The sequence below is a fragment of the Lepidochelys kempii genome, chromosome 1 (genome assembly GCF_965140265.1).
Source record: "Lepidochelys kempii isolate rLepKem1 chromosome 1, rLepKem1.hap2, whole genome shotgun sequence".
NCBI classification, from domain to species: Eukaryota; Metazoa; Chordata; order Testudines; family Cheloniidae; genus Lepidochelys; species Lepidochelys kempii.
Window position 1 is genome coordinate 346,013,835 of NC_133256.1, and position 27,530 is coordinate 346,041,364.

General features: G+C 45.1%; 2 protein-coding genes across 8 annotated transcripts in view; one reads left to right on the forward strand and one right to left on the reverse strand.

The window, feature by feature from the left end:
- The window catches only part of COPG2 (COPI coat complex subunit gamma 2), a 39,479-nt gene extending 20,186 nt beyond the window's left edge, over nt 1-19,293 (forward strand). For 2 of the 3 annotated variants that reach the window (XM_073328904.1, XM_073328907.1), the window contains exons 9-25: nt 640-797; nt 1,577-1,710; nt 2,701-2,768; nt 3,563-3,751; nt 4,899-4,994; nt 5,182-5,343; nt 5,495-5,738; nt 7,840-7,915; nt 9,503-9,606; nt 10,556-10,681; nt 11,694-11,756; nt 12,254-12,393; nt 12,785-12,956; nt 15,863-15,960; nt 17,054-17,192; nt 17,652-17,750; nt 18,850-19,293. In XM_073328904.1, coding sequence (XP_073185005.1) covers nt 640-797; nt 1,577-1,710; nt 2,701-2,768; nt 3,563-3,751; nt 4,899-4,994; nt 5,182-5,343; nt 5,495-5,738; nt 7,840-7,915; nt 9,503-9,606; nt 10,556-10,681; nt 11,694-11,756; nt 12,254-12,393; nt 12,785-12,956; nt 15,863-15,960; nt 17,054-17,192; nt 17,652-17,750; nt 18,850-18,980 — 2,199 coding nt within the window. In that variant the 3' untranslated portion in view covers nt 18,981-19,293. The remainder of the gene's footprint in view (nt 1-639; nt 798-1,576; nt 1,711-2,700; nt 2,769-3,562; nt 3,752-4,898; nt 4,995-5,181; nt 5,344-5,494; nt 5,739-7,839; nt 7,916-9,502; nt 9,607-10,555; nt 10,682-11,693; nt 11,757-12,253; nt 12,394-12,784; nt 12,957-15,862; nt 15,961-17,053; nt 17,193-17,651; nt 17,751-18,849) is intronic. The other variant, XM_073328905.1, reaches the window with a different exon arrangement.
- The window catches only part of MEST (mesoderm specific transcript), a 32,653-nt gene continuing 24,366 nt past the window's right edge, over nt 19,244-27,530 (reverse strand). For 4 of the 5 annotated variants that reach the window (XM_073328910.1, XM_073328908.1, XM_073328911.1 and 1 more), the window contains 3 exons: nt 25,243-25,319; nt 23,243-23,306; nt 19,244-20,802 (listed from right to left, as the gene is read on the reverse strand). In XM_073328910.1, the coding sequence (XP_073185011.1) occupies nt 20,685-20,802; nt 23,243-23,306; nt 25,243-25,319 (259 nt within the window). In that variant the 3' untranslated portion in view covers nt 19,244-20,684. Of the gene's footprint in view, nt 20,803-23,242; nt 23,366-25,242; nt 25,320-27,530 lie in introns of all 5 variants that reach the window. The other variant, XR_012156865.1, reaches the window with a different exon arrangement.

The following is a 27,530-nucleotide window of genomic DNA, read 5'->3' on the forward strand; positions in this document are numbered from 1 at the left end:
AGCGAGCAGATCGAGGGACGTGATCGTTCCCCTCTATTCGACATTGGTGAGGCCTCATCTGGAGTACTGTGTCCAGTTTTGGGCCCCACACTACAAGAAGGATGTGGATAAATTGGAGAGAGTCCAGCGAAGGGCAACAAAAATGATTAGGGGTCTGGAACACATGACTTACGAGGAGAGGCTGAGGGAACTGGGATTGTTTAGTCTGCAGAAGAGAAGAATGAGGGGGGATTTGATAGCTGCTTTCAACTACCTGAGAGGTGGTTCCAGAGAGGATGGTTCTAGACTATTCTCAGCGGTAGAAGAGGACAGGACAAGGAGTAATGGTCTCAAGTTGCAGTGGGGGAGGTTTAGGTTGGATATTAGGAAAAGCTTTTTCACTCGGAGGGTGGTGAAACACTGGAATGCGTTACCTAGGGAGGTGGTAGAATCTCCTTCCTTAGAAGTTTTTAAGGTCAGGCTTCACAAAGCGCTGGCTGGGATGATTTAATTGGGGATCGGTCCTGCTTTGAGCAGGGGGTTGGACTAGATGACCTCCTGAGGTCCCTTCCAACCCTGATATTCTATGATTCTATGTATTTAAGGTATTTAGTTTTGTTAGGGACTGTCCTTACGTGTCTTTTCCCTCTGATTTTGTAGTATCATGCATTGGGGCTGCTTTACCACCTCAGGAAGAATGATCGCCTTGCAGTTTCCAAGATGCTGAATAAATTCACCAAATCTGGACTGAAATCTCAATTTGCATACTGCATGCTGATCCGAATTGCTAGCCGGCTTCTGAAAGAGTCTGAAGAGGGGTAAGAGGAGAATCAACCATCTAAAAATACGGTGGTGTATAAACACTAAGAATAGAGAAATGAGTTGGGGTGATCCAACAGAGTGTAATTAGGAGCAAAGGGATAGATTAGACTGAATTTCAAAAAAGAGCTTCCTGACCGTGTGCTTTTTCATTGTGGCAGAGTCTCCCAAGGGAATTGGGGAGCCCCTGCTATTTGGGACACTTAAAACAAGACTGGACAGCAATAAAAAAATCCATTAAGAATCTATCTGTACTGGCAGAGAGATGGACTGGTTGATCAGAGGTCTCTTTCCATCTTTGATTTCTCATCCGAGTAGAATAAAGGTTGTGCTGCTTAGGACTTTAAACTCTGGATTGAGGGTCCTGTATCAGTGAAACCTGTTGCTTACTGGGTGTAACATACAATAAATATCAAGATGTTTCTCTTCTAAATGTATCCCTTCTGACTTGTTGAATATGGAATGAGTGTCTGGACATATTTAGAGATTAATATACTCTCTAATAGAACCATACTATAGTGTGCTATTGGGTATCCAAGCATTAGTCTTGTATTACAAGTGGGGAAACATGGTAATGTGAATTGTTTGAGCTATGTTCTAGCAGAGTCAATACTGTAACTTATGACTTTAGCTTAAAAAAAATCTGATTGCATGTCAGTCCCCAGATAAGAGATCCGTATAGTGTTGTAGCAGAACTTGTTAATAAATATTTCATCACGTTACTATGAAATAAAGAGTGCCTCTGTTTGAAATTGTATGCACTCCATTTCATTGGCAGGCACGAAAGTCCGTTGTTTGACTTCATTGAGAGCTGTCTGCGAAATAAACATGAGATGGTTATTTACGAAGCTGCCTCTGCAATCATCCATCTTCCAAACTGCACACCAAGGGAGCTGGCCCCTGCTGTGTCAGGTCAGTCAAGGAATGAACCCTTTGTGCCCTCTGCTGCTGGGATGTTCTGGAAATACTTTATTGCTGCACGATTTGTTGGCTAAGATATTTTAACAGTGAAGGAGATCAGGGTAGGTTTGGTTTGTCATACTGTAGGACTAAGGCTAGGCAAGGTGGCAGATCACACAACCAGGAAATTGAAGTGTAACATCTGCTATACTATACATTAAAATATTAACTACTAAAAAGAATACATTTTCTCTCTCATATTTGCAACCGTAATTTTTCCTGACTCTCTCCTAAATTAGAAACAATTGGATGGGAAATGACTTGGACTTTGGGTGAAAGAGAAGGGTCAAGAGCCTGGTCACCAAAAAGGGACAGAATACTTTATCCTCTCCCTAACTAAGGGAAGTCAGGGTGTGGGGAGGGGACAGAGGAAGATTTTGAGGAGGGTGGATTGGTAGATATGAACTCCAGGTGGTAGAAAAGCTCATGTCTTTGAAATAAGCTGAAAACTGGGAGGTGAAATTTAAATTGGATTGGGAGACTAGGAAACTGTTGATGGATGGTGAATGTAACAGTATGAGGAGATAGATAGCAATACATATTTGACTAGAACCTTTAAATGCCCCAACAGTAGAGCCAACCTATGTGTGCGGACTACTGGACATTCTTCTCTCTAGTTGCCCCTGCTTCTTCCAGGTGTATCTCTTTCTCAGCATCAGATGTGGGTGAAACTGACTGGAACTGTGCGATGCTTATGTGTTTCGCTCTGTGTACTAGAGTGTGGTCCAGTCTGCATCATTCAGAACCTGTTACCCCTTGTATGTCATCTGAAGTAGTTCTCTGCTGCACTCTTGAAGTGTATCCTGGTCACAAGGTTATTGGTCTTTTCTCCCAGGCATGTTAGTGTCTGGATTTGCAGCACTGGAAGCCAGTGACTGTTGAAACAGTCTACTCTGTAAACTCCTACATCATAAGTCACTTCTCTAAATGCTTTATTTTCAGTGTTGCAGCTCTTCTGTAGTTCTCCCAAACCTGTCTTGAGATATGCAGCTGTAAGGACCCTTAACAAGGTGAGTTTCTGAGATCTCTTAAGCAAGTGTTAAGGTATAAATCTTAGTGTGCAAAGCAAAGCATTAAAGGAAACCAAACTTCTGTGCTGAAAGGTGTTTCCTAAGGAAGTAGGACTGTTACTCATGTAATTACTTTATGAGCAGTCTCTCCATGCTGACAGATCAGCCTTCCACTACAACAAAAAACTATCCGATAGTAGTCAGGCTAGTGATGCTCAGTTGTGGATCAAGGGACTCATGACACCTTATAGTTGGATAACTTGTGATCTGCTATGGCTGTAAATCAGTGCTTTCTACCATAGGAAAGTAGGGATTCTGAAGTTTGGGGTACAAAGCATTAATCGCTAACTCTTGTGGTTTGGCTGCCTGTATTTAGTGTCTGAATTGGAAGTGTGTGGAGTGAGTAAAACAGTAATCTGACCTGATTACAAGCTGGCAAACTGCAAAGGTTAGGAACACATAAGTAGAGCAACACCAGTGCTTACACACCAACCAACCCTTCCAAGTGTCCAGCGCTGGTGTAGGGCATGTAACCATGTCTCCCTCTACTTCTGGTTCCGCTCATTATAACTACCTGCTATTTACAGCTAAAGGAGTTTTCTGCAGCTCAAGTGAGAGCCTGAGGCCTGTGTGTTTTGAAGATCAAGGGGTCTGGTGTGGTCCCTGCTGACAGCCATGGCCTATGTATATGTGGCCAGTTTATTCTGCAAGCAGTAGGCCCCGATAAATGAACAGAAAGCAAATGTTCTGATCCTTGCTCTAGTATATTATTGACAGATTTTTTTTCTTTCCAGGTGGCTATGAAGCACCCATCTGCAGTAACTGCCTGCAACCTGGACCTGGAAAACCTGATTACTGACTCAAACCGCAGCATCGCTACTCTGGCCATCACCACACTCCTGAAAACAGGGAGCGAGAGCAGTGTAGACAGGCTCATGAAACAGATCTCCTCCTTTGTGTCAGAAATATCAGATGAGTTTAAGGTGAGGCATGGGAGGCCTTTGACCTTTACTATTGCAGATTTTCCTCCTCCTGTTTTGTGAAGCTTTCCCAGTTGCAGAGAAGCCTTCAGTCATTTAGCCTTATACCAGGAAGCCAGCTGGCGTTTCTTGAGATACAGTCTGTTAAAAGCAGAGGGCCACCTTTCTGCTTCTCTTCCTTTTCCCCAAAGAGCCTATGGGATAAGAAACACTCTCTCCGTCTGCTGTTGACTGAACTACAATGCACTCTAAGCACCATTGTAGCAAGGAACTGTCGATTGTAACGGTCTTGTGGGAGGAAGGATGGTTTAAGTTTTGATAATGATCTTTATGTATATCCAGCACATCTGACCCAGGTGTACCCCAGCACACTTTAATGTCTGATAGTTCACACAGTCTCTAAACTATATCAAATTCCAGAAAAAACCTACTAAGGCAGGTCATTTGACAGGAAATACCAAAATGAAGGCTGCCTACACATTCTTACCTCTGCCCCCTGTGTACTTCCGATCAGTCTTTAATAGCAAATCACATCCTATTCCTCTGGACCCCAGAATGAGGCAGAGATCTGCAGGAGATGCTCCTCTTAAAATCATTGGTTAATTTGTCCCCCATGGGGTATGGGAGGGGACACACTATAACGATACAGGAATTGCTTCACCCGTCACACACACCCAGTGAAATGTAGTTGCTGAGATGTGGCAACTGTCTACCTGTGCACAACAAACCTATGTAATCATTGTTCATTGTAAGACAGGAGAGGGGATGAATGTTAGATGTACTTGAAACTGCAGAGGGAATGTTTATAACACAACACAATTACCCAAACTGAAATTGGGCCAGGCTCTTAGAAAATCATTCCTGCCCTTTCCAAAAGCATTATAGGATCTCCCATTACTAAGTGGAGAGGCCTATGACTTCCAACTCAAAACCGCTCCTCCAGCATCATGCTAGCACATTGGCTCAGTACCGAGCTGGAGGTAAGAGTGCCACCTTCTGAATCACTAGCACCTAGCTTTTCCTGTCTGAGTGCTGAGCTTATATCTGGCAAGATCGCAGCTTGAGGTGATGTGTCTGCAAGAAGCTTCTTACGTCTCATAGAGAATTTAATGCATGATACTAAAGTCCTGTGTCCTCTTCTGTCTTGCAGGTGGTGGTGGTGCAGGCCATCAGTGCTCTGTGCCAGAAATACCCACGGAAACACAGTGTAATGATGACCTTCCTCTCCAACATGCTCAGGGATGACGTAGGTTTAAAGCCTTTCTTATGTAGTTACTAGCATGTAGTTGTGGTGGTATAGGGGGAATCCGATGTTGCTAGTGTTTTCCTTTGGTGGTTGTACAGCATCAGTGGGGCTTGATTGATATTTCTGAACAAGACCTTGCTTATTTCGGTTCCTGAGCTATCTGATATGTGACTTTGCCACATTTCAGATCAGCCGACATAATCGCTTGGTACATCAAAAATTGGCCTGGATAAACATTTATAAAATGTATTATCAAGAACAACCCTGCGCTGGCCTCAGGGAGCTGGGAAGGACCTATGAGGACACCCAGCCCATCTCCTCCTCTTCCTCCTCCTCCTCCTCCGATTCTGTGTGTATATGAACACTTTTGTTTCCTTAATGGAGGGAAACTGTATTCATAGCATGAGGGCAAATGAGCACCTGTTATTGTACAATAAAGGACTGCCTTTGCATTCTGAGCAGCACCTGCAGGATGAGCATCCTTTCCTTTTCCGTCCTAGGGTGGCTTTGAGTACAAGCGAGCCATTGTGGACTGCATAATCAGCATTATAGAGGAGAATCCTGAGAGTAAGGAATCAGGCTTGGCTCACCTCTGTGAGTTCATTGAAGATTGTGAACACACTGTTCTAGCCACAAAGATACTTCACCTGTTGGGCAAAGAAGGGCCAAGGACCCCATCCCCATCCAAATACATTCGCTTCATCTTCAACAGGGTAGTTCTGGAGAACGAAGCAGTGAGAGCTGGTAAGCTACGCAATTAAATACTTGATTGGCTTCATGTGTGCAAATTTGGAGTCTGGAACAAGGTGCTGGGGTGGGAGGGAATGGGTGCTCTAAAGGAAAAGTCCATAGCTGTCTCTCACTGTGCCTGCTCTTGGCTGTTTGCATTAACTCTTCTCATGTCATGTTAGCATGAATGCTAAATATTGCTACTCTAGGTGGTGTGATCATCATCTGCTATGTATAGCTGTTACCTTCTGACTCTTCCCTTGTGAGCATCAATGTCAAAAGTAAAGTAGCGACAATGAGTAAGGAGGAGAAATGTTACCCACTCTTTTAAGTTGATGCATGAATCTGTACAGGTCAGACTTGGCATCATAAAAGCCACACTATTCAGGACTTGAAGTGTGTGTCTCTTGTTTCTGTGGAAAAGTGATTTTTCTTCTGAGAACTCTCCTCTTAAATCTGTTGCACTCCTTTCTCCCACAGAGAATCTTCAGACTGTTTTTAAAGGCAGTTGCCTTTCCCCCCTCCACCTTCAGATTAGAGTGGAATATACTCAAACCCCTTAGATCACTCCACTCTGAGCCAGTAGAGGAGTTAGTATGTTAGGAAGGGGAATTAAAATTGAGCTTACATTTCTGTTGTGAAACAGATTGTATTGTATTGAATCCTATTCTACCGAGTGCCATTGTTTTAGCACTGAGGCCTGGGGCCAGATACGCAGCATCCGATGGGAGCCATAAAGACCTTGTCATGGGGTGCGCCACTCATTGATAGGACGCCACCACTTCCTGGTCGACGCCCCTATCTGCAGTTGCATGCCGTCCTCTGCCTCTCTTTCTGCGTCTGCAGCCCCACTCTCACTCCAGGGGCGGCTGCTGCTGCTGCCTCTTCATGACTCAGCCCTCTGGCCAGGTCACGTCATGTGTTTTCCCTTTCCGGAATACCAAAGTCTTTCTCCAGCAATCCTGGGCAGTCTTCCCATTCACTGCCTCTTAGTGCCACTCCCTCAGTGGCTGGCAGGGGAACCTGGGCCTGCCCTCTATGCTGGGTTCCAGCTCAGGGGCTCTCTCAGCAGCAGCCAAGGTCGGCCCTAACCCATATCTTGCTGAGTTTCCCCTGAGCCTTTCCTACCTTTCTGGCTCTCCCCCTTCCCTGGGTTTGCCAACCCAAACTCCCTCCTCCCCAGGAGTGACTGTAGGCTACTCTCTATAGCCCCCAAAACACCTCCCTTCACTGTAGGAGTGACTGCAGACTACTCCCATACAGCCCCTTTCTGCTTTCAGCTCCTGAGCTTTATACAGGTTCCTCCACTTCCAGTCCAGCTGAGCCTCCTGTCTAATTCCCTGCTCCCAGGTTGCTCCTCCAAGTGCAGCATGGGCAGTTAATTGGGGGTGGACACCCCAACACAGACCTGTTGTACAGAAACTTCAGCATCGTAGCCACAGATCTTTCTATCAGAAGGATCTTCAAAAGTGAAATTTAATAAAGAGCTAAATTCTCTCCTTTGCATATATAAAGCTCCCTCAAAACCAGAGTTGAAGTCAAATTAAGTTGGGGTTTTTGTATTAGCTTGGACTGGCTGCTTTAGGGGATAGGTACTGGGATACAGAGCCTTTCATCTTGAAGTCATTGGTTCCAATCTGGTGTCCCAGGTCAGTAGCGAGGAAAGTGACTGCCACCTATGGAAAATGAGCTTGCTTCAGTGTACTTTCTAATGGGCACGTGTGTATGAGCAGCCAAGGATTGGAACGTGCTATGGAGACTGAACTACCCTCATTGCTAGATAATTCTTCCAGAACTGGTTTGAGGCAAAGTAGTGTGGTGGGGTATGATGCCGAGGAAGATTGTATTGGTGCTTCCCATCCTGACCCTCTTCTGTGACTGAAGGGCAGGCCCCAGGGTTGTTGGCCAGGTGCCTTTTAGTATTAAAGGATGTTTCTTCAAACCCTTGTGTGAGGGTCTACAATTGGTGAAGCACAGATTTTAAGAGAAACCTCCCTAATCGTAGCTTCAGGACAATCGCATACATGCTTGCTTTAAAAATCCTGTGTGCATGTTTTGGAATAGACTTCTGGCTACAGATTGAACACCTTTTCTATCCCTTTGTTTTCTCGTCTAGCTGCTGTGAGTGCGTTAGCGAAGTTTGGGGCCCAGAATGAGAGCCTTCTTCCAAGCATCCTGGTGCTTTTGCAGAGGTGAGCAGAGTAAATGCCAGTGCATGTGCTTTGTTCTTTAATACACTAAACAGGGTCAAGCCAAGTCAGTACTTGACTAGAAGTGAACCAATATGCTGAACAGGAGATAGAGTTGGAAGGTGGCATTATTCCCTTTGAGTCACTCCTGGTGTTGAACTTGTTCTTAAAACATGCCATTGTGGGTAATTCACCTAGGGGGTGACTTACAGATGTTTTTGCTTTCGTGCCCCAGGAAGCAATAGGTACTAACTCACTTTACTGTTATGTTAAGTAACATGCCCAAGGCCAAATAATGACTGCTAGGACTGGAACTCAGATGTTCCAGGCTCCCAGTCCTGTGCAATGTCCAGTAAAACCATCCAGCCTCCTTAATATTCTCTGTACAGTCAGTTGTACTTGTCACCTACACTTACGTAGCACTGCTGTGTATTTTAAAACAATTAGCACGTTTCACTTCAGTGGTGGGCAGCAATTCAATGGGTAATGAAATGTGCTTTGAGGTCTTTTAGGGTGAAAGGTACCCTGTGTATATAGTAGTAATATTCCTAAAAGATGACTGGATAGCCATGTTGATGTATGTGTCCCCGTTCTGTGGTTCATGTATCTGACAATAAAACTTTTTAAAACCCTGTTGGGATTCCCTCCATGACCTCTTTCCATTCGGCTTCCCAAGAACTTGTTTGACTCCAGCCTTCATCTCTCAGATATCATTGTTTGGCATACAGCAGTGCTATGCTGAGTTGACCAAACTCAAATGCAGGGGGGATGGATGCAGGATACATCACCGCTCCAAAGTTATACAGAAACCATCTCCCTTTTTATACATATTTTTGGATTGGCTTTATTACTTTGCAGGCACCAATCCCTGTGCACCATGTGTTGTCCACGTATTGACCGTGGTTTGACTTCCTCTTTACCTCATCTTTACAGACTAACTTCCCTTGTTATCTATTTCATATTAAATAATTCCCTGCGTGTTCTCCCTCTTATCTTAGCTGGCTCAGACATTCAGTCAACTTAGCCTACTGACCTATTTATTTATCTTATTTAGCATAAACATTCTGTTTTCAACCTGATGAGTCATTTATGTCCCTAATTCTATCTTCCAAAAAATGAGGCCTCCCTCCATGTGTTAATTATTCATGTCAGGCCAGGCCGCAGCTACAAACCGCTGTCAGAATCAGTAGCCCCAAAATATGGGCTGCAGGAGTGTTCTTTATGTAACCTGACCCAGGTTTACAGGGTAGCAACCCAATTGTTGGTCTCCTCAGTTCCTTTGATATGTTGCACTTGAGTATGAACTCTTTAAGTGACTGCCGTATACATAATAGAGAAGACTCTTGTGTGCACAAGGAAGCCAAGTGAATTACTGTGCTAAACAGACTTGGATTTTAATATTTTAGAGATGGGGGATGGCACAGAGTATTTACATAGATCACAGCTATAATATTGTGTGAGGTTTTTTCCCGTGTAATCTGTAAATCCATCAGAGGGGTTAGGCTAGCATTGCAGTATCAAGCGCAGACTTTCGTCCATGGTGCTGGATTTTGAACCATTTTGACCCCAACGCGCTCATTCCCCAAACAGGTGTATGATGGACAGCGATGACGAAGTTCGTGACAGAGCAACATTCTACCTAAACGTGCTGCAGCAGAGGCAGATTGCACTGAACGCTGCCTATATCTTTAATGGTTGGTAATAGAAGTGAATGCAGCACGTTTCGTATTGTACGTTGTTGTTGTTGTTGTTTCATCTTCTGGGTTGATTCCATTACAAATAGCAGTCATTTCCAATGCAACCCGGATAACTCCAGTCAGGATGCCTGGAATGAACAGAGCCAAACATATGTGGCATTAACACGTCTGAGTAAAGTATCTGAATACTACGTAATGTATAGTTGCAGAGGGAGTATTGTCTAGTGGCTAGAGCATAGGCACTGGTAGTCAGGATTCCTGGGTTCTGTTTCCAGCATTGCTGTGCTGTGTGACTTTGGACAAGGCCCCTATCCCCCATTTTACAGCTAGTAAGGTGAAAAGGCAATCTTGGTGAGGGGGCTGGTGGTTGGCTGTAAAGTGTTTTGGGGTCCCTGGATGAAATGTTGTACATGCAAAGGATTTATTATTAAGACACAATGTATTTGCAGAACAGTTTGCCATTCCTAGGACGATGTATTCATGCTGCATGTCAACCCTTTCCATCCTCAGGTGCCATCTATGTGCCAGTTTTCTGTCACTGCCTTGTTGAGAGCAGACTTTTTAAGCTCTTTAACATCTGAAGGCATTTGCAGTGCTCTGCTCACCATGGGGTAAAATGCTTTTTGCCCTCTTCTCTTAAACTAAACCTGGATTGTATTTATGCCAGGCTGTTCCATGCATCCAACTCACTGACACAAACCAACTGCAAGGATGTAGAGGAGTTTTAAGCCCTTTCTAACGTATTCCTTGTGTGGTTTCAGAAGAGAGGTAGTTGAGACACAGGCCTGATGATCAAATTCTGGGACTGTTCAACAGTTTCCAATTAAGTAGACAGCCCTAAATTCTTACCAGTGTAGTGAGCACTGTGTGTTCTGCTTCCTCCCTGCACCTTGTAGTTTCTAACGTGAAGCAGACACCCTTTGTATTAATCACCTGTATTTTGCAGGGTTGACCGTCTCTGTTCCTGGGTTGGAGAAGGCCCTGCACCAGTACACACTGGAGCCTTCTGACAAGCCTTTTGACATGAAGACAGTTCCATTAGCTACTGCACCAATCTTTGAACAGAAAGCAGGTAATATTCAGGCTTCCTTTAAGTAGCACCTACTAGAGAAGGGGCTGGCTTCATATAGACCAAGCATCAAGGTTATGATCCCAATACTTGGGGGACTTCTGAAGCTGCATGCTCCAATCACAGTGGGGTCAGCACAGCCATCACCCTTTGGAGATGGATACATTTAATACCACCTAGCTCCTGGTGTGTTTGGTCTGATGAGGTCCTGTTTGCGTCTCCTTGACACTGGAAAGCAGGGCATTTTCCATACGAAGAAGTGGTTTGCCTGCCCCAGTGTCTTTGGCCCAGAGTCTTCTCTCCTACTCTAGTGCAGTGTTTGCTGCTGCCTTCTACCCCAGAGGCGCATGCGTATCCGAGCTGCTGTGTGTGTAATTTATGAACAGCTTCTGGATCTTTAAAGGGTTGGAAGAGCTATGTAAACCAAAAATATTTAAAAGGGTTTTGCTAGTTTTCTGTTTCATGCTTAACACATTTCTGATCTCCCAGTGTTTTAGAAATAACTTTTATATAATTCTTTCGTGCTAGCCATTAGATCTTGGAGGCTGGGGGAAATTAATGATTTGGAATCAGATTAATGATACAGTCTCCTGAGAACAGAGTAACTAGTAAGCTGGTGCCTTATGAGAAGTGGTAGCCTGTCTTGTGCAATGCTGTGTTCATACAACAAAGCTCAGCTGCTGAATTATGCACAGTAGCTGGAGTGGGCGTGGAGTCGGAGTCAGACCTGCATTCCGAATATGTTTGGTGAAGGCAACAGCGTTTAATTCCTGGCCAAAGGTGGGGTTCTGTTACCGTGATTCACTAATCTCTCTTCTCTTGGGAGGCCACAGACTGCGAGGAGAAGAGGCGATGCTTTGATTAGTGCGTGCAAAAAAGTGGATGAGAAACAACATGCAGTACAATGTGTGGAACACATGACTGCTTAGTGAATCTGTAGGGGAAGATTTAATGGGGCCTGAAATGAGTTTCTGAGGAACTTTACCACACAGTATCTTTGCTTCTCTTCCTGCAGAAATTGCACTAGTGGCCAGCAAGCCTGAGAAAGTTGCTCCGTCCCTCCACGACATATTCCAAGGTATGGGAAGAGGGGATCAATAGTGTCTCCAAAGCAGTGGTCCCCAAACTGTGGGGCATGCCCACCTGGGGGGTACGGAGGGACGGTTCGGGGGGCACAGCAGGGCCCAGGTCAGCCCTCAGGAGGGAGGGGCGGGTGTGCATGGAGGGAGCCCCCCAGCTCCACTCCAGCCCTGCCCCCTGTCATAGCTGTGGCCCCAGCTGCAGCGCCGCTCCTGGCTGCAGCTCGGCCCCTGCCCTCTGCCCCTGGTTGTGGCTCCACTCTCAGCCTCCAGCCCAGCTGCAGCTCCACTTCTGGCCCATGCGGGTCTGGACACATGCCATTACTGGGGGGAGGGGAGACGTGAGAGGAAACGTGTGGGCACCGCTGCTCTAATGCTTGAAGACCAGTGGAGGGAGGTGTGGATAGGCCAAGTATTTTACCACTGGTAGGGAAGGAGGTGATTCTCAGACCCGTCACCGGAAGGTGTCTAACACTGTCCATCTGTTTCTGTGCAGAGCAACTGGCTGCCATTCCCGAGTTTAAGAGCTTGGGTCCCTTATTCAAGTCGTCTGAGCCAGTGCAGCTTACAGAGGCAGAAACAGAATACTTTGTTTGCTGTACTAAGCATGTGTTCACTAATCATATGGTTTTCCAGGTAAGACAAGTACATTTGCTGGAGTTCCAAAGGGACCCTTCAGAGACTGGGTATTTCATGAATGCTTGGTATTTAGTGTGTGCTGGAGAAGAACATCCTGTCCTAGTGGGAGCTATAGTGGTGACCAAGTTGAGTCTTTGTGACACCTGGAGACCTCCAGTCTTCTGCTTCTAGGCTAGTGAAGAGCAGTCTAGTCCTGAAAATGAAGAGTGTGGGAGACATGAGCCAGTCTGTACCGAGTTCTCCCTGCCATCAGGACCACAGAGAGCATGATTGGTAATGAGGTGGGATGTTCTCCATGTTTATGGCAATACGGTAGCTGATTTCAGAAAATGTTTAATGAGAAGTGTTTGCACTCAAGTCCCCTCCTCTTTATGCTTCACTTTTGCAGTTCGACTGCACAAACACTCTAAATGACCAGTTGTTAGAGAGGGTCACTGTGCAGATGGAACCATCGGATGCTTACGATGTGATTCGCTCTATCCCAGCAGCCAGCCTTTCTTACAACCAGCCGGGCATGTGTTACACTCTCGTCCGACTGCCCCAGGATGATCCCACTGCAGGTACCAAATGGAAGGATAATGTTTTGCATGTGTAGGCCACTTGAATGACTTCTCAAAGAAACGCTGGCGAGATGCTTAGGATTTGCATTTAATGTGTTAATTTTGTATGTCTTGATGTTAGATTCTACCATTGTTTTGTTTTTGTTTTCAAGTTTCACTATCACTAGTATAAAGAACAGGAGGACGTGTGGCACCTTAGAGACTAACCAAATTTATTTGAGCATAAGCTTTGGCGAGCTACAGCTCACTTCATCGGATTCCACTGAATGCATCAAATAGATGTTAGTCTCTAAGGTGCCACAAGTCCTCCTTTTCTTTTTGCGGATACAGCCTAACACGGCTGCTAGTCTGTAAACTATCACTAGTGTTCTGTGTAGGATCTACAGTTAGTCAAAATAATATATACACTTCGAAATACATACAGCTACACTGGATGATGGAAAGAAAAATATGTTAAAGGAGGAGGAGCAATGCAGTTAATAACAAGGGGACACTGAGTTTTCCTTGTTGTCTTGAGGTTATTAAAGCAGCAAACTGGAAAATATGGACACTGCCTGAAACGAAACACAGGAACAGAATCAGCCTAATGTTGCCCTTTTTCGACCCGAGCAGCTTTGGGGCCGTGGGGAATGTTGGGAGTAGAAATTGTGGCTAGGTGTTTCTTCAACACAGGTTTGTGTATTTACAAAGAACGATCAAAGCCCTGCGTCTCTGAGTGCAGAAGGAATCAAATAGCATGAAACAGCTTCTTTTGCTCACAGCACCAGGAATGCTCTTTTCAGCCTGCCCACATCCCCCTGACCCAAAAACCTCTACCCAGGTTTCTTCCGGGGTTGGACGCTATGCTTTCAGCTGTTCCTTCTGTATGGCTACATCCCTCTCCCCGTCTTAGCTCCACCCATTGTCCTGTTGGCGCCCAAAATGGTGGCGGCCCCCTATATGGCCCGTTCCAAACAGAAAGAAAACAAACAGTTTAACAAATTACAAATGATACAAGGTTAATTATTTACACGTGTGCTCTGTCTTTCTATCAAGATGTTCTCACATCACCAACCCAAATTGATTCCTTATTTCCACCCAACCCGCTGTGGGATATTTCGCTCTCTGCTGGACTTTCTTACCACCACCACCAGGGTGTGAGGGAGCAGGCCTCATTAAGCCAGCCCCTCTGGAATGTCATTTCTGTGTCATTTACTGGCTGTTCTATTTGAATGGGGGAATTCACCTCTGGAACTTTTCCAGACTCAACTTGCACAGCTACAGTCTCAGATTCAGGAGAGGTAGCCAAGCTGTCCCCCCAAACTGTAAGCAGTAGCATCTGTGTCCAGTATGAAGGGGGTTTTGAACCAAGGATAGGCCAAAACAGGAGCAGACCCAAGAGCCTTTTTCAGCTCTAAAAAATGCTAAATCCCGCCCTGCTGACCACTGAAATGGTTTCCCTTTTTCTTACTATTTTCTGCTTGTCAGAAAAATTCAGCAAACAAACAGGGATTAGTTCTTGTTTCAGAGCTGCAAGAGCTTTAGTAGCAAAGATTGCCCTTAAACCCTGCGTCTCAAAATGGGTTTTAACAAGCCTCTATCTTTCCCTTGCTATGAAATGCAAGCCAATTATTAGCTCATCCACTGTTTCAGCCACTCAGATGTCTTGTTCAAATTCAGTGGTCCAAGCTTCAAACCCAATTTTCGGATAGGTGCCCTTGTCCCAGTCACTGTCTCCATTTGAGACCAATTAGGTGGTTCAGTTTTGGATCCCCTGTTCCCTAGGCTTTTTAGTATGCCTGGTCTAATAACTTGTCAGTTATTCCTGTACACATCATGGATCCTGTTACTCACTCAATAGCTAAACTTTTGTTACTGTTGTTTAACTGCCCACATCTAAACAAAGACCGCGGTGACTGATCTTTGTACCTCCACCAAGCTTTGCCCCTTTAGCCTGGTGCTACCTCTTTTCCCGAACTGGGAGAGAGTCATTCCCTAGACGCTTGTGATACTGTCTTGGCCTGCCTTAAATTTGTAACCGTCCTCCTTTTTGTGGCCCATTTTGCCAGAGTATCAGCATTCAGCTGAACTGTTTCCTTTAATTTTTGCATTATTGCCAATTTCCCTTGGTTTATGAACTGAATGTATCAGTTTTTGTAATTGTTCGATAAGGTAATGAACCAGATCAGAATCCCCTCTTCCATCAGATGTATTAGACATAGAGCTGTAGTGACAGGGCTTGTAACACTAATTCAAACTGAAATGAAAAGATGGCCAGAAAGATGGGCCTCACAGTATCTCTAGGTGTAAAGGAGATTGAGATGTTTTACTGTTGCAGTTCTCTGTCCCATACACTGGGTTAAAATCATTGATGTATGGGATTGAATTTTCTTCCAGGGTAGAAGAGGCTGTTTTTTGCCTTTCATTCATAGTAAAAATCCCACTGGGCTTGAGGTTAGTTTAACTTGGTTAAATATTGTATTTGGGACTGGATTTTTTGTTACACTTTAATGTCATTAGGAAGTTTTAGAATTAGGCTGGACCACTGAAGTGTGGTTCAGGTTTCTAGATCATAGTCGGTATGGCAAGAGAACATTGCAGTGGTTTCTAATGGCTATGAACACCTATCTGATCTGACTCCAAAGTCTTAAAGGGCATTGGCTGGTCCCAGTGTGCTTTAATTTCTGCATATTACCTGTCTGGGAAACTTCCCTTACCCTAAATTTAGTGTAAAATTCCCCAATAAACTCTCTCTCTAAATTGTGGTGTTAATTCCCAGGCTACCTGGGGAACCTGCTACATCTCTATCTTGGGGAGGAGATCATTGGTATGGTGCTATTGCTATTCCCTTTATGGGAAAGGAGAGCTTCAGCACTCAGTTTAGACAAAAGAAACTACACGCTCCTGATTCTCTCCCCTTTTCCCAGTCGCTTGTACTTTCAGCTGCACAATGAAATTTACAGTCCGAGACTGCAACCCAAACACAGGGGTGCCAGAGGACGATGGCTATGATGATGAATATGTGGTAAGTTCAGTCTTGTTTGCCGCACCTAAAGTGTGTGCGTCTTCCTGTCCCTGTGGGATTCTGATCACTCTGCCATAGTCTCCTTTCGTGTCTTCCCTACCCCCCACTCTTTTCTGCTACCCTCCTGCCTGGAACACTGTCCCAAAATCATTCCAGCTGTTCACCCTTTGCCTTGTTCAGATCCTTCCTAAAACCTCGCTTCTGCCAAATCTTTGTGCGGTGACTCCATTTAGGTGTACTTTGTTCATCTTATTTGTGTGACCCTGTCCAACCCTACCCCCACCCTATTTTGTTTGCCTGCACTCTTGTGTCATGTCTGCATTCTAGATTAGAAGCTCCCTGTGGCTTGACTCTCTGTTCAGCAAGGTGCATGTGTTGGCATACAAAGTAACTCCTCAGGCTTTGGGGAGTTGAAGTCTTCCCTTGTGCTCTTGGCTTCTTGCAAGGTAACTTCTCCTAGTTTTATAATAGGATCTAGAACGTGTCCTCCAGTTGTAGTAATTGAGCATGCTTCTTGGATGGCACCTCTGCTAGGGAGCTCATTTCACTGACATTTGTTTAAAAGTCTTAAGTCTTGCTAATAAAGCCCACAAGCATTACTTTGCCTCTACTTTCTAGGGCCTTCATGCACATGTTAAACTGCAGCTATCCTCTGAAATGAGTCTAGAGTACTGGGCCTGTACCAGTCATAACTATATCCTATGCTGCTGTCTTCCTCCCCGCTCTGTAAGCCTATGTCTGCACTTCAAGCTGGAGGTGACATCTGCAGCTGCGGTAGACATGTGTGTGAACTCTTCCAAGCTAGTGAGGTAAAAATAACCTATTGCTGTGGTGGTGTGAGCAGCGGGATGGGCTAGCCGCCCTGAGTACAGTCCCCCTTGGGACCCTGGGGATGTACTCAGGCAGCTACTCTGTCCTGCCGCAGAGGCTGCAGGGCTATTTTTAGTGCAGTAGCTCAATCTGAGCTAGCGTGTGTACATCTGCCCAAGCTGCAAATTACACCTCCAGCTCCAAGTGTAGACGTACCATAAACTGAAGAGCCTTTTGTGTGTGATTCTGTGCAGCCCCAAATTCTCCCTTGTTTCTCTGCCAGCTGGAAGATCTGGAGGTAACAGTGTCAGATCATATTCAGAAGGTCCTAAAGCCCAACTTCGCAGCTGCCTGGGAGGAAGTAGGAGATGACTTTGAGAAAGAGGAAACCTTTGCTCTCAGTTCAATTAAAACCCTTGATGGTGAGATGATCCCTTCTCCCTAATTGTTTGGTAACCCAGGCGGGACACTGTCCAGCTGCGGAAACAATATGTGTGGTGTTCGGGGAGAGACTTTTTATGCTAGTTTAGAAAGATCCTTCTGGGGCCTGGTAAATTTGAGTACCCATAGTGTGGCTGCTGCATGGCTGTGTGCTGCAATGATGGGTTTGGAAACCACCCACCTCCCTTCTGAAAAGTAGTGGCTTGGGGGAAAAGTTGCACTTTTCAGTGACTATTTGTGATGGGGGAAGAGGTAATGAAAGGGTGGCAAGTCCCTGAGGCTTCACACCCCACTTAATGAGCTAGATTGGCTAAACCCTAAGTCATGCTCAGAACATGTTCTCTAACTGTGAATTAAAGTTGCACAGGAAACTTGACATCAGAATGTTAACAGACTATGTAAAAATAACCTTTTTTTCCTCTTTAAATCTCTCAATGCAGAAGCTGTCAGTAACATCATCAAGTTCCTGGGCATGCAGCCATGTGAGAGGTCCGATAAAGTGCCAGAGAACAAAAATTCCCACACGCTGTATCTAGCTGGTAAGCATCCACCACTGATGGGTTTGTTTCCATACTCCTCTGCAACACAAACTTATTACACTGAAATTTCCAGGGGGTCAAGAGATTGTTTTCAAATACTGAGAGAGAATGGATTACAGAGCTATGTACAACAGCATGTTGCCTTTACAGGGTGCTGTTAGGTGCACCTCAGCCTAGACCTTTCCATCTTTTTTTCCTTGCTGCTTTTTGTCAGCAGGAAGTGTATTAAACCCCTTTCTGAAAGGATCTAACCTGCAGTCAAATGCTTAATCTAAGCTCCTTACCCATCTCCAGGGGCAGGCCAGAACACCCCAGAGCACTTCTCAGTTTCCTGGTGCATCTTCTTGCTCACTAAAAACCTGCCCTAACACTCCAGGCACTTATTTGGTGACACACTCCCTGTTCCTCTCACATTTTGGGGATACATGAAATGGGAAAGACTCAACTTATTTCTACTCTCTTATTCTGCTATTAACAGTAAAATAGAAAATTGCATTTAAAACTATAGTATCCAGTTCTCAGGGCTCAGATTCTGTATCTGCTCCATGCACAGAATTCCTAGTGACTCCAGTGGGAGTTTGTATATACAGTGACTATTAAATAGGGTTTGGAACACAGTTCTGTGCATAGAGCCCTAATCCTTAGGAAAATGGCTAATTCTCCAGGGTTGCTTTAATGTCGCAAGGGGCACAGTGGTAGGAGGAAAGGCTCAAGTGAGTCCTGACAGGCTCTTCCTTTCTCAGCTGTGGCTCGGAACCCAGAGCAGCTCTGCTTATGGGCATGTAGCAGGAATGATCACTACCTCTTTGGAGGGGCCTGGGCTTCAGGTGCTAGCCCTGTGTTTAATCCACTGTGTCACACATTTTAAACCTGAATCTATTTGACATTAGCAGTCTTTAAGGAGGGTGTGTCTGAATCTTGTTACTTGGCTGAAAGCATTTGCTCCATTCTGTAGGTGGCTGCAGCTTTAACTAATTCTTCCATTATTTAGGCTGTGGCTGTACAGCTGTCAGGTTCACAGGCTGGGCTTTGAGTCACTGAAGGGTAACTACTGGAGCTATTTCATTAATCTACTCAAAATCCTGCTCTTTGTCCCCAGGTGTGTACAGAGGTGGCTATGATGTGCTGGTGAGATCCAGGCTGGCATTAGGTGATGGAGTGACCATGCAGGTGACTGTCAGGAGCAAGGATGAAACACCAGTAGATGTCATCTTGGCCTCTGTAGGCTAAGTCATGCTATTTTTAATACCTGCAGGGGGATTTCACCTCAAGGATCTTAAACAGCCTGGCTCTGTCCTGTCTGACCTTCTGCATGGAGTTTTTATTCTTTGTCATTTTGTATGAGGTTGCAGTAAGGGCAGCTCTGGCTGGTCTCTGTAACATAATACTGGATCTCACCCCTACCCTGGTCATCAGTTATATGTTCCTCTGACTGATTGCATCTGTGGACCTTACAAGACTTGATAGGGGATAAAAACAAACTGGAATTAGTCTTTTGTCAAAACAGATTTTTATTAACAGAAAATAAACATTGATCATTCCAGTTTCAAGTTGTTGAATTGTTGCTAATAAAATAGAATCGTTAAAAGTTTTGCCATAGCAATTGACAAACCTCAGTTCAGCACAAAGCAGCCCCTACTGGAAAACCTTTCCTCTTGATGGGATGCTAGTAACTAGAAATCTGTTCAGTTGCAAAAAGCAGTGGTTCTCAGTCCTCCTGCCAACGTGGCTTGACAATCAGTTTTGTAATGTTTCTGCCTCTGGTGCTGTGTGAAGGACATACAACTTCAGTGCTGGAACAACTAAGTAAAGTTTAGAAGTATGACATGACTTCAGTTCTGAACCTTCAGTCTAAAACTGAGTTAAACACTGTCCCTTTTAAGGGCAGGACTTGCAACTCTTTAGGAAAGATACTACTTTCCCCAGTAGGTGGTCACATAAAGCCTCTTTGTGCAGCAGAGCCCCTACTTGGGGTTTTTTAAAACTTGCTTTTAATACTTTATAAATTCCTGGGGTTTTAAGTAGTTATTGCTTTAATAGTGGCAATCAGTTTTAGGATTGTTAAGCTATGTGTATACTACACAATTTATCTAACACTTCAAGTAAAGAGCCCTCTGACTTTATGCTTCAGGCTGATTCTGGCACTGTAGAGGCTACAGTGCAATTTAATTTGCCCCTTATTACGTTATGGAGTTGACTACTACTAATAGTGGTTAAGGAAACTTGCCTTTTAGGACTGTTCCACACTTACATTTTACTGGCATAACTGGGCTAGTCAGGGGAGATGCTGTGCCAGTAAAAGCCCTTCTGTAGACAGTTCTACCAAGAGAAGTGCTCCTACCCCAGTATAACTATTCACACGAAGGGGATTTTGCTGCCCTAACTAGAGCAGTATAGTTAATGTGTAGACAAGCCCTTCCAATGAAGAATTAGGTAACCATGCCTGACAACTAATTATAATGTAGATATTTTCCCATTTTAAAACTTGTCTGTTCAGTAGCTCAGTTAAATGCACTTTCAGAGAAGAGAAAGATCTACTGTGCCCTTTACTGTTCTAGAAACAAGCTAATTGGCATGTGGCTTCCTGGAATAGGCCGGGCTTCTTCTGGCCACAAGGAGAGGGAAGGAGTCTTGGAATAGCATGATTAGCAGTGTTGTCTTTCCTCCCCCTGTGACCTACCACTAGTTCCCTTCTGGCCCAGGACCAGCACTACTATCAGTAACTTCCCTTGGATGTTCAGTGTCTTTCACAACTCCCTCGAGGTTAATCCTTCCCAGTGTCCAAAGGTTCAGTTCCTTACACATATGCAGCAGTCTAACATACCCAAAGATGACTCTGCACAGGAAAGGTAAGTGTCCGGTCTGGAAATAAAAGCAGGATCTTTCCCAAACACCTCTGAGCCAAAGCATGAGAGGGAAAGACCACGTAGCTGCTCAGAAGGAGTTGATGAAGTTCAAATATGCATTCAGGAAGCCCATAGGATCTTCAAGCTGTGGATAGTGGCTAATGTGGTCATCCAGAACAGAGACTGTAGACATGGGAAGCACCTTCCTGTTGAAAGAATGGAACAGCTAGTAACTGCAGGCACTGGAGTAGACAAGTAATCAGACTAGGCTTCAAGACTGCTCCAAGAGGTGGAGTGGTCCATACAACTGCAATAAGATCTTGTGATCCTGTGTGGCCATTCTTAACCCAAGGGGTACCTCTATTAGCATGGGCATTACATTATCACCCACTTAGTCTGCATGCTTTTATACCACCACTGTGTTTTTGCCAGGCACTGTGCCAAAGAAAAAAATCAATTGAAATATAAATATTGTACTGACATTCCAGTGAATATAGTAGAGCAGTATAAACAAGTCATTGTCTGCATTCAATTTGTTTGTACTAGAGCTGTCAAGTGATTAAAAAAATTAATCGCCCTGTTAAACAGAATACCATTTCTTTAAATATTTTTGGATGTTTTCTACATTTTCAAATATATTGATTTCAATTACAACACAGAATACAAAGTGTAGAGCACTCACTTTATTTATTACAAAAATTTGCACTGTAAAAAATAGTATTTTTCAATTCACCTAATACAAGTAGTGTAATGCAATCTCTCTATCATGAAAGTTGAACTTACATAGAATTATATACAAAAAAACCTGCATTCAAAAACAAAATGTAAAACTTTAGATCCTACAAGTCCACTCAGTCCTACTTCTTGTTCAGGCAGTCGCTCAAACAAATTTGTTTACATTTGCAGGAGATAATGCTGCCCACTTCTTTTTTAATATCACCTGAAAGTGAGAAAAGGCATTTGCATGGCACTGTTGTAGCCGGCATTGCAAGATATTTATGGCCAGATGTGCTAAAGATTCAAACGTCCCTTCAACCACTATTCCAGAGGACATGCTTCCATGCCAATGACAGGTTCTACTTGATAACTATTCAAAGCAGGCAGACTGACACATGTTCATTTTCATCATCAGAGTCAGATGCCACCTGCAGAAGGTTGATTTTCTTTTTTGGTGGTTCGGGTTCTGTAGTTTCCACATTGGAGTGTTGCTCTTTTAAGACTTTTGAAAGCATATTCCACACCTTGTCCCTCTCAGATTTTGGAAGGCGCTTCAGAGTCTTAAACCTTGGGTCAAGTGCTGTAGTTATCTGATAGAAAACTCACCTTGGTACCTTCTTTCCATTTTCTCAAATCTGTAGTGAAAATGTTCTTAAAACAAACGTGCTGGGTCATCATCCAAGACTGCTATACCATGAAATATATGGCAGAATGAGGGTAAAACAGAGCAGGAGACATAATTCTCCCCCAACCAGTTCAGTCACTAAATAATTAACGCATTATTTTAACAACGAGCATCATCAGCATGGAAGCATGTCCTCTGTAATGGTGGCCGAAGCATGAAGGGGCATACAAATGTTTAGCATACCTGGCACGTAAATACCTTGCAACACTGGCTACAAAGTACCAAGCAAATACCTGTTCTCGCTTTCAGGTGACATTGTAAATAAGAAGCAGGCAGCATTATATCCTGTAAATGTAAACAAATTTGTTTGTCTTAGCAATTGGCCGAACAAGGAGTAGGACTGAGTGGACTTGTTAGGCTCTAAAGTTTTACATTGTTTTGTTTTTGAGTTCAATTATGTACCAAAAAATCTACATTTGTAAGTTGCACTTTCACAATAAAGAGGATGCACTACAGTACTTGTAGGAGGTGAATTGAAAAATACTATTTCTTTTGATTTTTACAGTGCAAATATTTGTAATAAAAAAATATAAAGTGAGCACTGTACACTTTGTATTCTGTATTGTAACTGAAATCAAAATATTTAATACATTTCAATTGTATTCTACTGCGATTAATAGCCCTAGTTTGTACTCTGCTAGTGCTTTTTATGCAGCCTGTTGAGAACCACTGCCATAGAGTATGGGCTATACCGTGATGATACACCATGCGTGGTCAGACGTCCCTTAGACTGAGTGAGAGCCCAACTAAAGTGTCCACTGCCAGAAGCCACCCCAGGAAGAGAGCTGCTCCTTCAATTTATAGCAAAGGTCTCAAATTTTTCAGGCATGTTTTACTTAATCCTAGCCATTAGATCAATTACAAATTTAAGATCCTGCTCAGACGATAGTTTAGCCCAAACCTATTCCTTAACTGAATCCACACCAGACTGGAACTCTCATCTCCCCTTGACAGATTCTTCCAAATTCACATTCAGCAGTGGGAGATTTCCAGTTATTCCTGGTTATGTACTGAAACACTGAACAATTTAATGATCTCATACAGCGATGAAGAAAAGTCTAATGCTGTCATTTTCAAATGGATGATTAGTTCGGATCCTAAACTCAAGCCATCTAAAATGAGTGGTGTTTTGAGACGTGTTGAAACTACCACAGCAACCAGTGACTTCCCGTGCTTTCACCACAGCAGCCACTGCATCAAAAATCAGTCTCTAGCGGTGCCTAAAATGTGGCCATGAGACTTACCTGTAGAGCTGAAGAAACTCTGGATATGGATTTACAGGATCCAAGGGCCCATAGATTAGATGCACTGCAAACGGGAAGAACACAAACAGCTTCCATCCACCAAGTTGTCCACATGCACAGTACCTTTACCCACGCAAGAAATCCCTCATTAAAGCCAGCAGCCACTGGAGACGTGAGAAGCTTTCTGCCTTGGAAGTATATTCTCAAAAAGGCACAATGAGTGTTTACAACCAGTCTGAGTGGGGTATTTTTCACTAGCTTGTGTGGTAGCCAGGAACCATGGCTGGCATGCAGCTGTAGCATAGCATTTGAGGGGGGTGAGAGTTCAGTGCTCCGGAAAGTGACGGGATTGACCGACTATCTAGGGGGAAACTGTAAGGCACATGCTTGACACAATCAAAGTGTAACATGCAAGCCTGGGCTGAGCACAGAGACTGCACACAAGTGAAACCTCAAGAGTGAGACCCTTGCACGCTGAAGAGAAAAGTCAGGCCCTTAAAGGCTTGTCTGCTCACACAGATTGTAAACACTTCATACCAATATAGTTAAAGCAGCACAGCCCCCTTAGGGTGGGTGCAGTTATTGGTATAAAGGTGCCTTCTTGAGCTATAGGCTTCTTAATGAGAGCAAGTTCTACCATCGTAAGGCACCTTTACACCAATGCAGCTGTGGCCACTAGAGGTTTTACTGCTTTAACTGGAATCAGTTTAAAAAAAAGTCTCCTCTCAACCATGATAGTGCTGGTACCAAACCTATGCACAGCCCAGGCCTAACTTCATCAGCCCTAGTTAACGAGTTCATTTCCATGCCGCGAGCAGCGTCAGATGCCCACCCGGAGCCGTAAGTGAATCTCATTTTGCCTTGCCAAGGGCAGCTCCCTTATACTTTGCACTGCTCTAGCCCTTTTCCCCCTTGGATCTCAAATCCTCCGATGTAGATGTGGGGGTTCACAGAGGTTCTCCACCCTCCACTGAAATGCAGCCATCTCATGGGGCTGGGGGATGACATTGCAGCTGTTTAACAGAGCAGCTGAAGGCAGGGAATGACAATACACTAAGTTGGATTGTAACGTTCCTATTTCTTCAAGCTGCCCTTCCCCAAAGCACATTACACGCAGCTAAGCAACTGTCTCAGCAAGCTCCCTCCTCCCCCTCCCCATGTAACAAGGCTAATCAGATTAAACAAATGACCTATAATAAAGTCACAGTCTAGATGGGAAGTCATAGGAGATTGAAGATGCTTCTCTATCTTCAAGGCAGGTTCCTCTGAAATGAACATCCCCACCCCAAACGGCACCCAACCTTTCCCTGGGGGCCTGAAGAGTCTCCCGAGTTTGAGGAGTGCCTAGGCTTTTCAGGGGCAAACCTGACACCCCCAATAGGTGTTACAGATCTGCAATAGGATCCAAAGTGCCTCAAAGGAATTGGCTTAGACGAGAATTACACTGGTTACAATCCTGCCACTGGCTCCCCAATGCCTCAAGTTCAAGCTCCTTATCCTCATACTCCAGCCTCTATCACCCATTCCCCTCCCTGAACCACTGCTGCCAGCCTTTGTTCCCTTCTCCCACTCACGTCTGTGCATTCGTCCACACTACTGGCCTCCCTAAACGATTTCACCAAATCGTCCCCATGGCTCATTCAAATCCCTTCCAAGAACTCACTTCTGCCATGGCATTTACAACTTGCTATAGACAGAAAGCAGGGCTGATACCCTGGCTGCTCCAAAACTTCAACGGCCCTTGGGTACCAGTCCCTGCATTTGGCAACTCCAACAAGGATGTGTAGAAAAAAATGCAAGCTGTAAGGCACAGTCCTGCAAGGGAGCAAAGATACGCTCCAGTGTCACATGGGACTAAAATCCTGGCTGGTCCCAGTGTGAAAGTGTAAAGGTCATACATCAAGTGCCGTGCTTGGAGGCTTGGACTCCGCAGGCTGGATAGACACCAGTCAAGGCATTTCCCCAAACTAATAACTCAGAGGAAACTATTTCCTACTTACATGGAACAGAGGTGGATGTCAGAGCCCCAATCCAACGGTCTCTGTGCTTCTCTCTTTGATTTATATACTGTAAAATACTAAAGAACAAGTGTCTCATTAGAGAGATGACAGGGCTTGATCAAACAAAGGGACATTTTAAACTTACACTTTCAGAATTGGTCGAACAAGGATTAGCAGTAAAGACCTGCCCATGGTCATGTCATCCAGCAGCAGCACAGAATCCGAGTGGAATCAGTGTCAGTTACCTGGACAGGCTGCTAAAGCTGCAACAGAAGTGCAGTGTTTCCCCCTCCTCACCTCTCCCCGTGACTCCGTAGTGCTGGTGAAAGCTGCTGGATTCAGAGGCCTGGAGACTGAATTCTTCTGTCCCCAGAATAGGTGCAAGCTTCCCCCTTACTGCTCAGAGAGCACGTCTCAACCCTGCCCCGGAGAAACCAGCTCTAAATGAGAGAGGGAACTTCCATCTCCAGGGCCACACAGGTCTTGGTCTCTCTGCTGAGATTGCCATGGGGATGCCAAGTGGTGTGGTGTGGTCATGGGTCCCCTAGGACTGGACTGAGACCAAAGCTTCCCTACACTGAATTCTACCGAGCTGCAGCATTAGTTCAAGCATTAGTTCTCCAGGCCAGGAAGATTCCTCTGCGTTTTCTGCCTGGAGAGACGTGCTGTAATAAGAAAGATACTTTCCAATTCCGTCTAAGGATCATGAAGCCCTTTACAACCAACCACACAACTCCCGTGTAAAGTAGGCATTAGCCCCTACATTTCACACAAAGCATGTAATAGTCTGATCTGCAGGGTTGCTGTGCTCCCCCGGCCCCCACTGACTTCAATGGGAAGCACAAGTGCTCAGCACCTCTGAAGCATCCAGTCACAAGTGACTTGCTCAAGGTCAAAAAATGATTCTTTGGCAGAGCCTGGGTCTCCTCACACCCAGTTCTGTATTTGAACCACAAGAGCATCCTTCTTCCCTGAGCCCAGCTCAGGCAGTTCTGGAGATTATTTTTAACTGAGCCCTTAAAAAGGGGCCCAACAATTTGATAGAAAAAATTAAGAATCCCAAACAGGCTGCACAGTCTCCCATTGTACAAAACGCAAGTGGGTGGTTCTGCCAAGTACGCAGCGTCTAATTAGTGTTAAAACATTTCAGAGACTTCACCAGGTCTGGGTAGGAAGTGTGTTTTCTCCTCTGTGTGTTAGAATTAGCCCCATCTGCTCCTGGCCTGCCTCAGTTTGGACTGGAAGTCACTGGCCTCTGATTCTCCCACAAGCCGTTCACAGCACAACTGGCTAGGAACATTATTTGACAGGTGGCTCAGGGATGAAGCAGCAGCTGAGGTGGGGAAATGTGCCTACATCCAAAGCAGGAAATAAGGATAATTGCTGGAGTCAGGATACCACATCAGAAGGCTCCATAGTGTGTTCCCGTATGGCAAATCCTGTGCTCCTAAAGCTCTAAGTGTCTTAGCCAAGACTGCTGCCCAGAGGCGAAGTATAATGTAGTAGCCAATTCCTTTTTGTGTAGAAGCAGGGAGTCAGCATATTCCAATGACTGAGGGCCTGTCTACACTGCAAACTTAAGGCAACCTATGTTAGGTTGACTTACAACCACCCTAGTAATTACTGCAGTGGTTCATGTCCTCACTACTCTCCTTCTGGCAGTGCTGCATGTCCTCACCAGGAGCGCTTCCACTGACCTAAGAGGGGCAGTATGGAGGGCTGAGCCTAGGCTTGCAGCTCCACACGCAACTCCCCGTCGGGAGTTCGGCTGCCCCGCAGGCTCCCTGCCCCCCTAGCCTCTTGGCTCCCTGCTGGAAGCACGGCAGCCACCCAGGCTCCCAGGAGGGAGCTCTATATCTGGAATCCTGGCAGGGAGCTCCATACCCGGAACCCAGGTGGCTGCCAGGTTCCCGGCAGGGAGCCAGGAGCCTCAGTGCAACCGGGCTCCCAGCGGGCAACAGAGAGCCTGGGCAGCTGCCCATCTCGGAGCCAGGAGTCCAGGCAGCAGCCCAGCGGGGAACAGGGAGACTGGGGAGCAGCCTGGTCAGGCGCAGGGAGCCCAACAGCAGCCAGGCTCTAAGTTGGAGGTCCCCACCTACCCCAGGGTGACAGCCCAAGCTGGGAACCTTGTTTTCCTATCAATTTCACAGCTCCAGCAGGGTGCCATGAAATTGACAAGAATGACAGCCAACAGCCAATGCAGGTAACCCACAGAGTCTACACAGATACTGTGTCGCCCTAATTACACCGACATAAGTCCTACGCCTCTCGTGGAGGTGTAATTATGA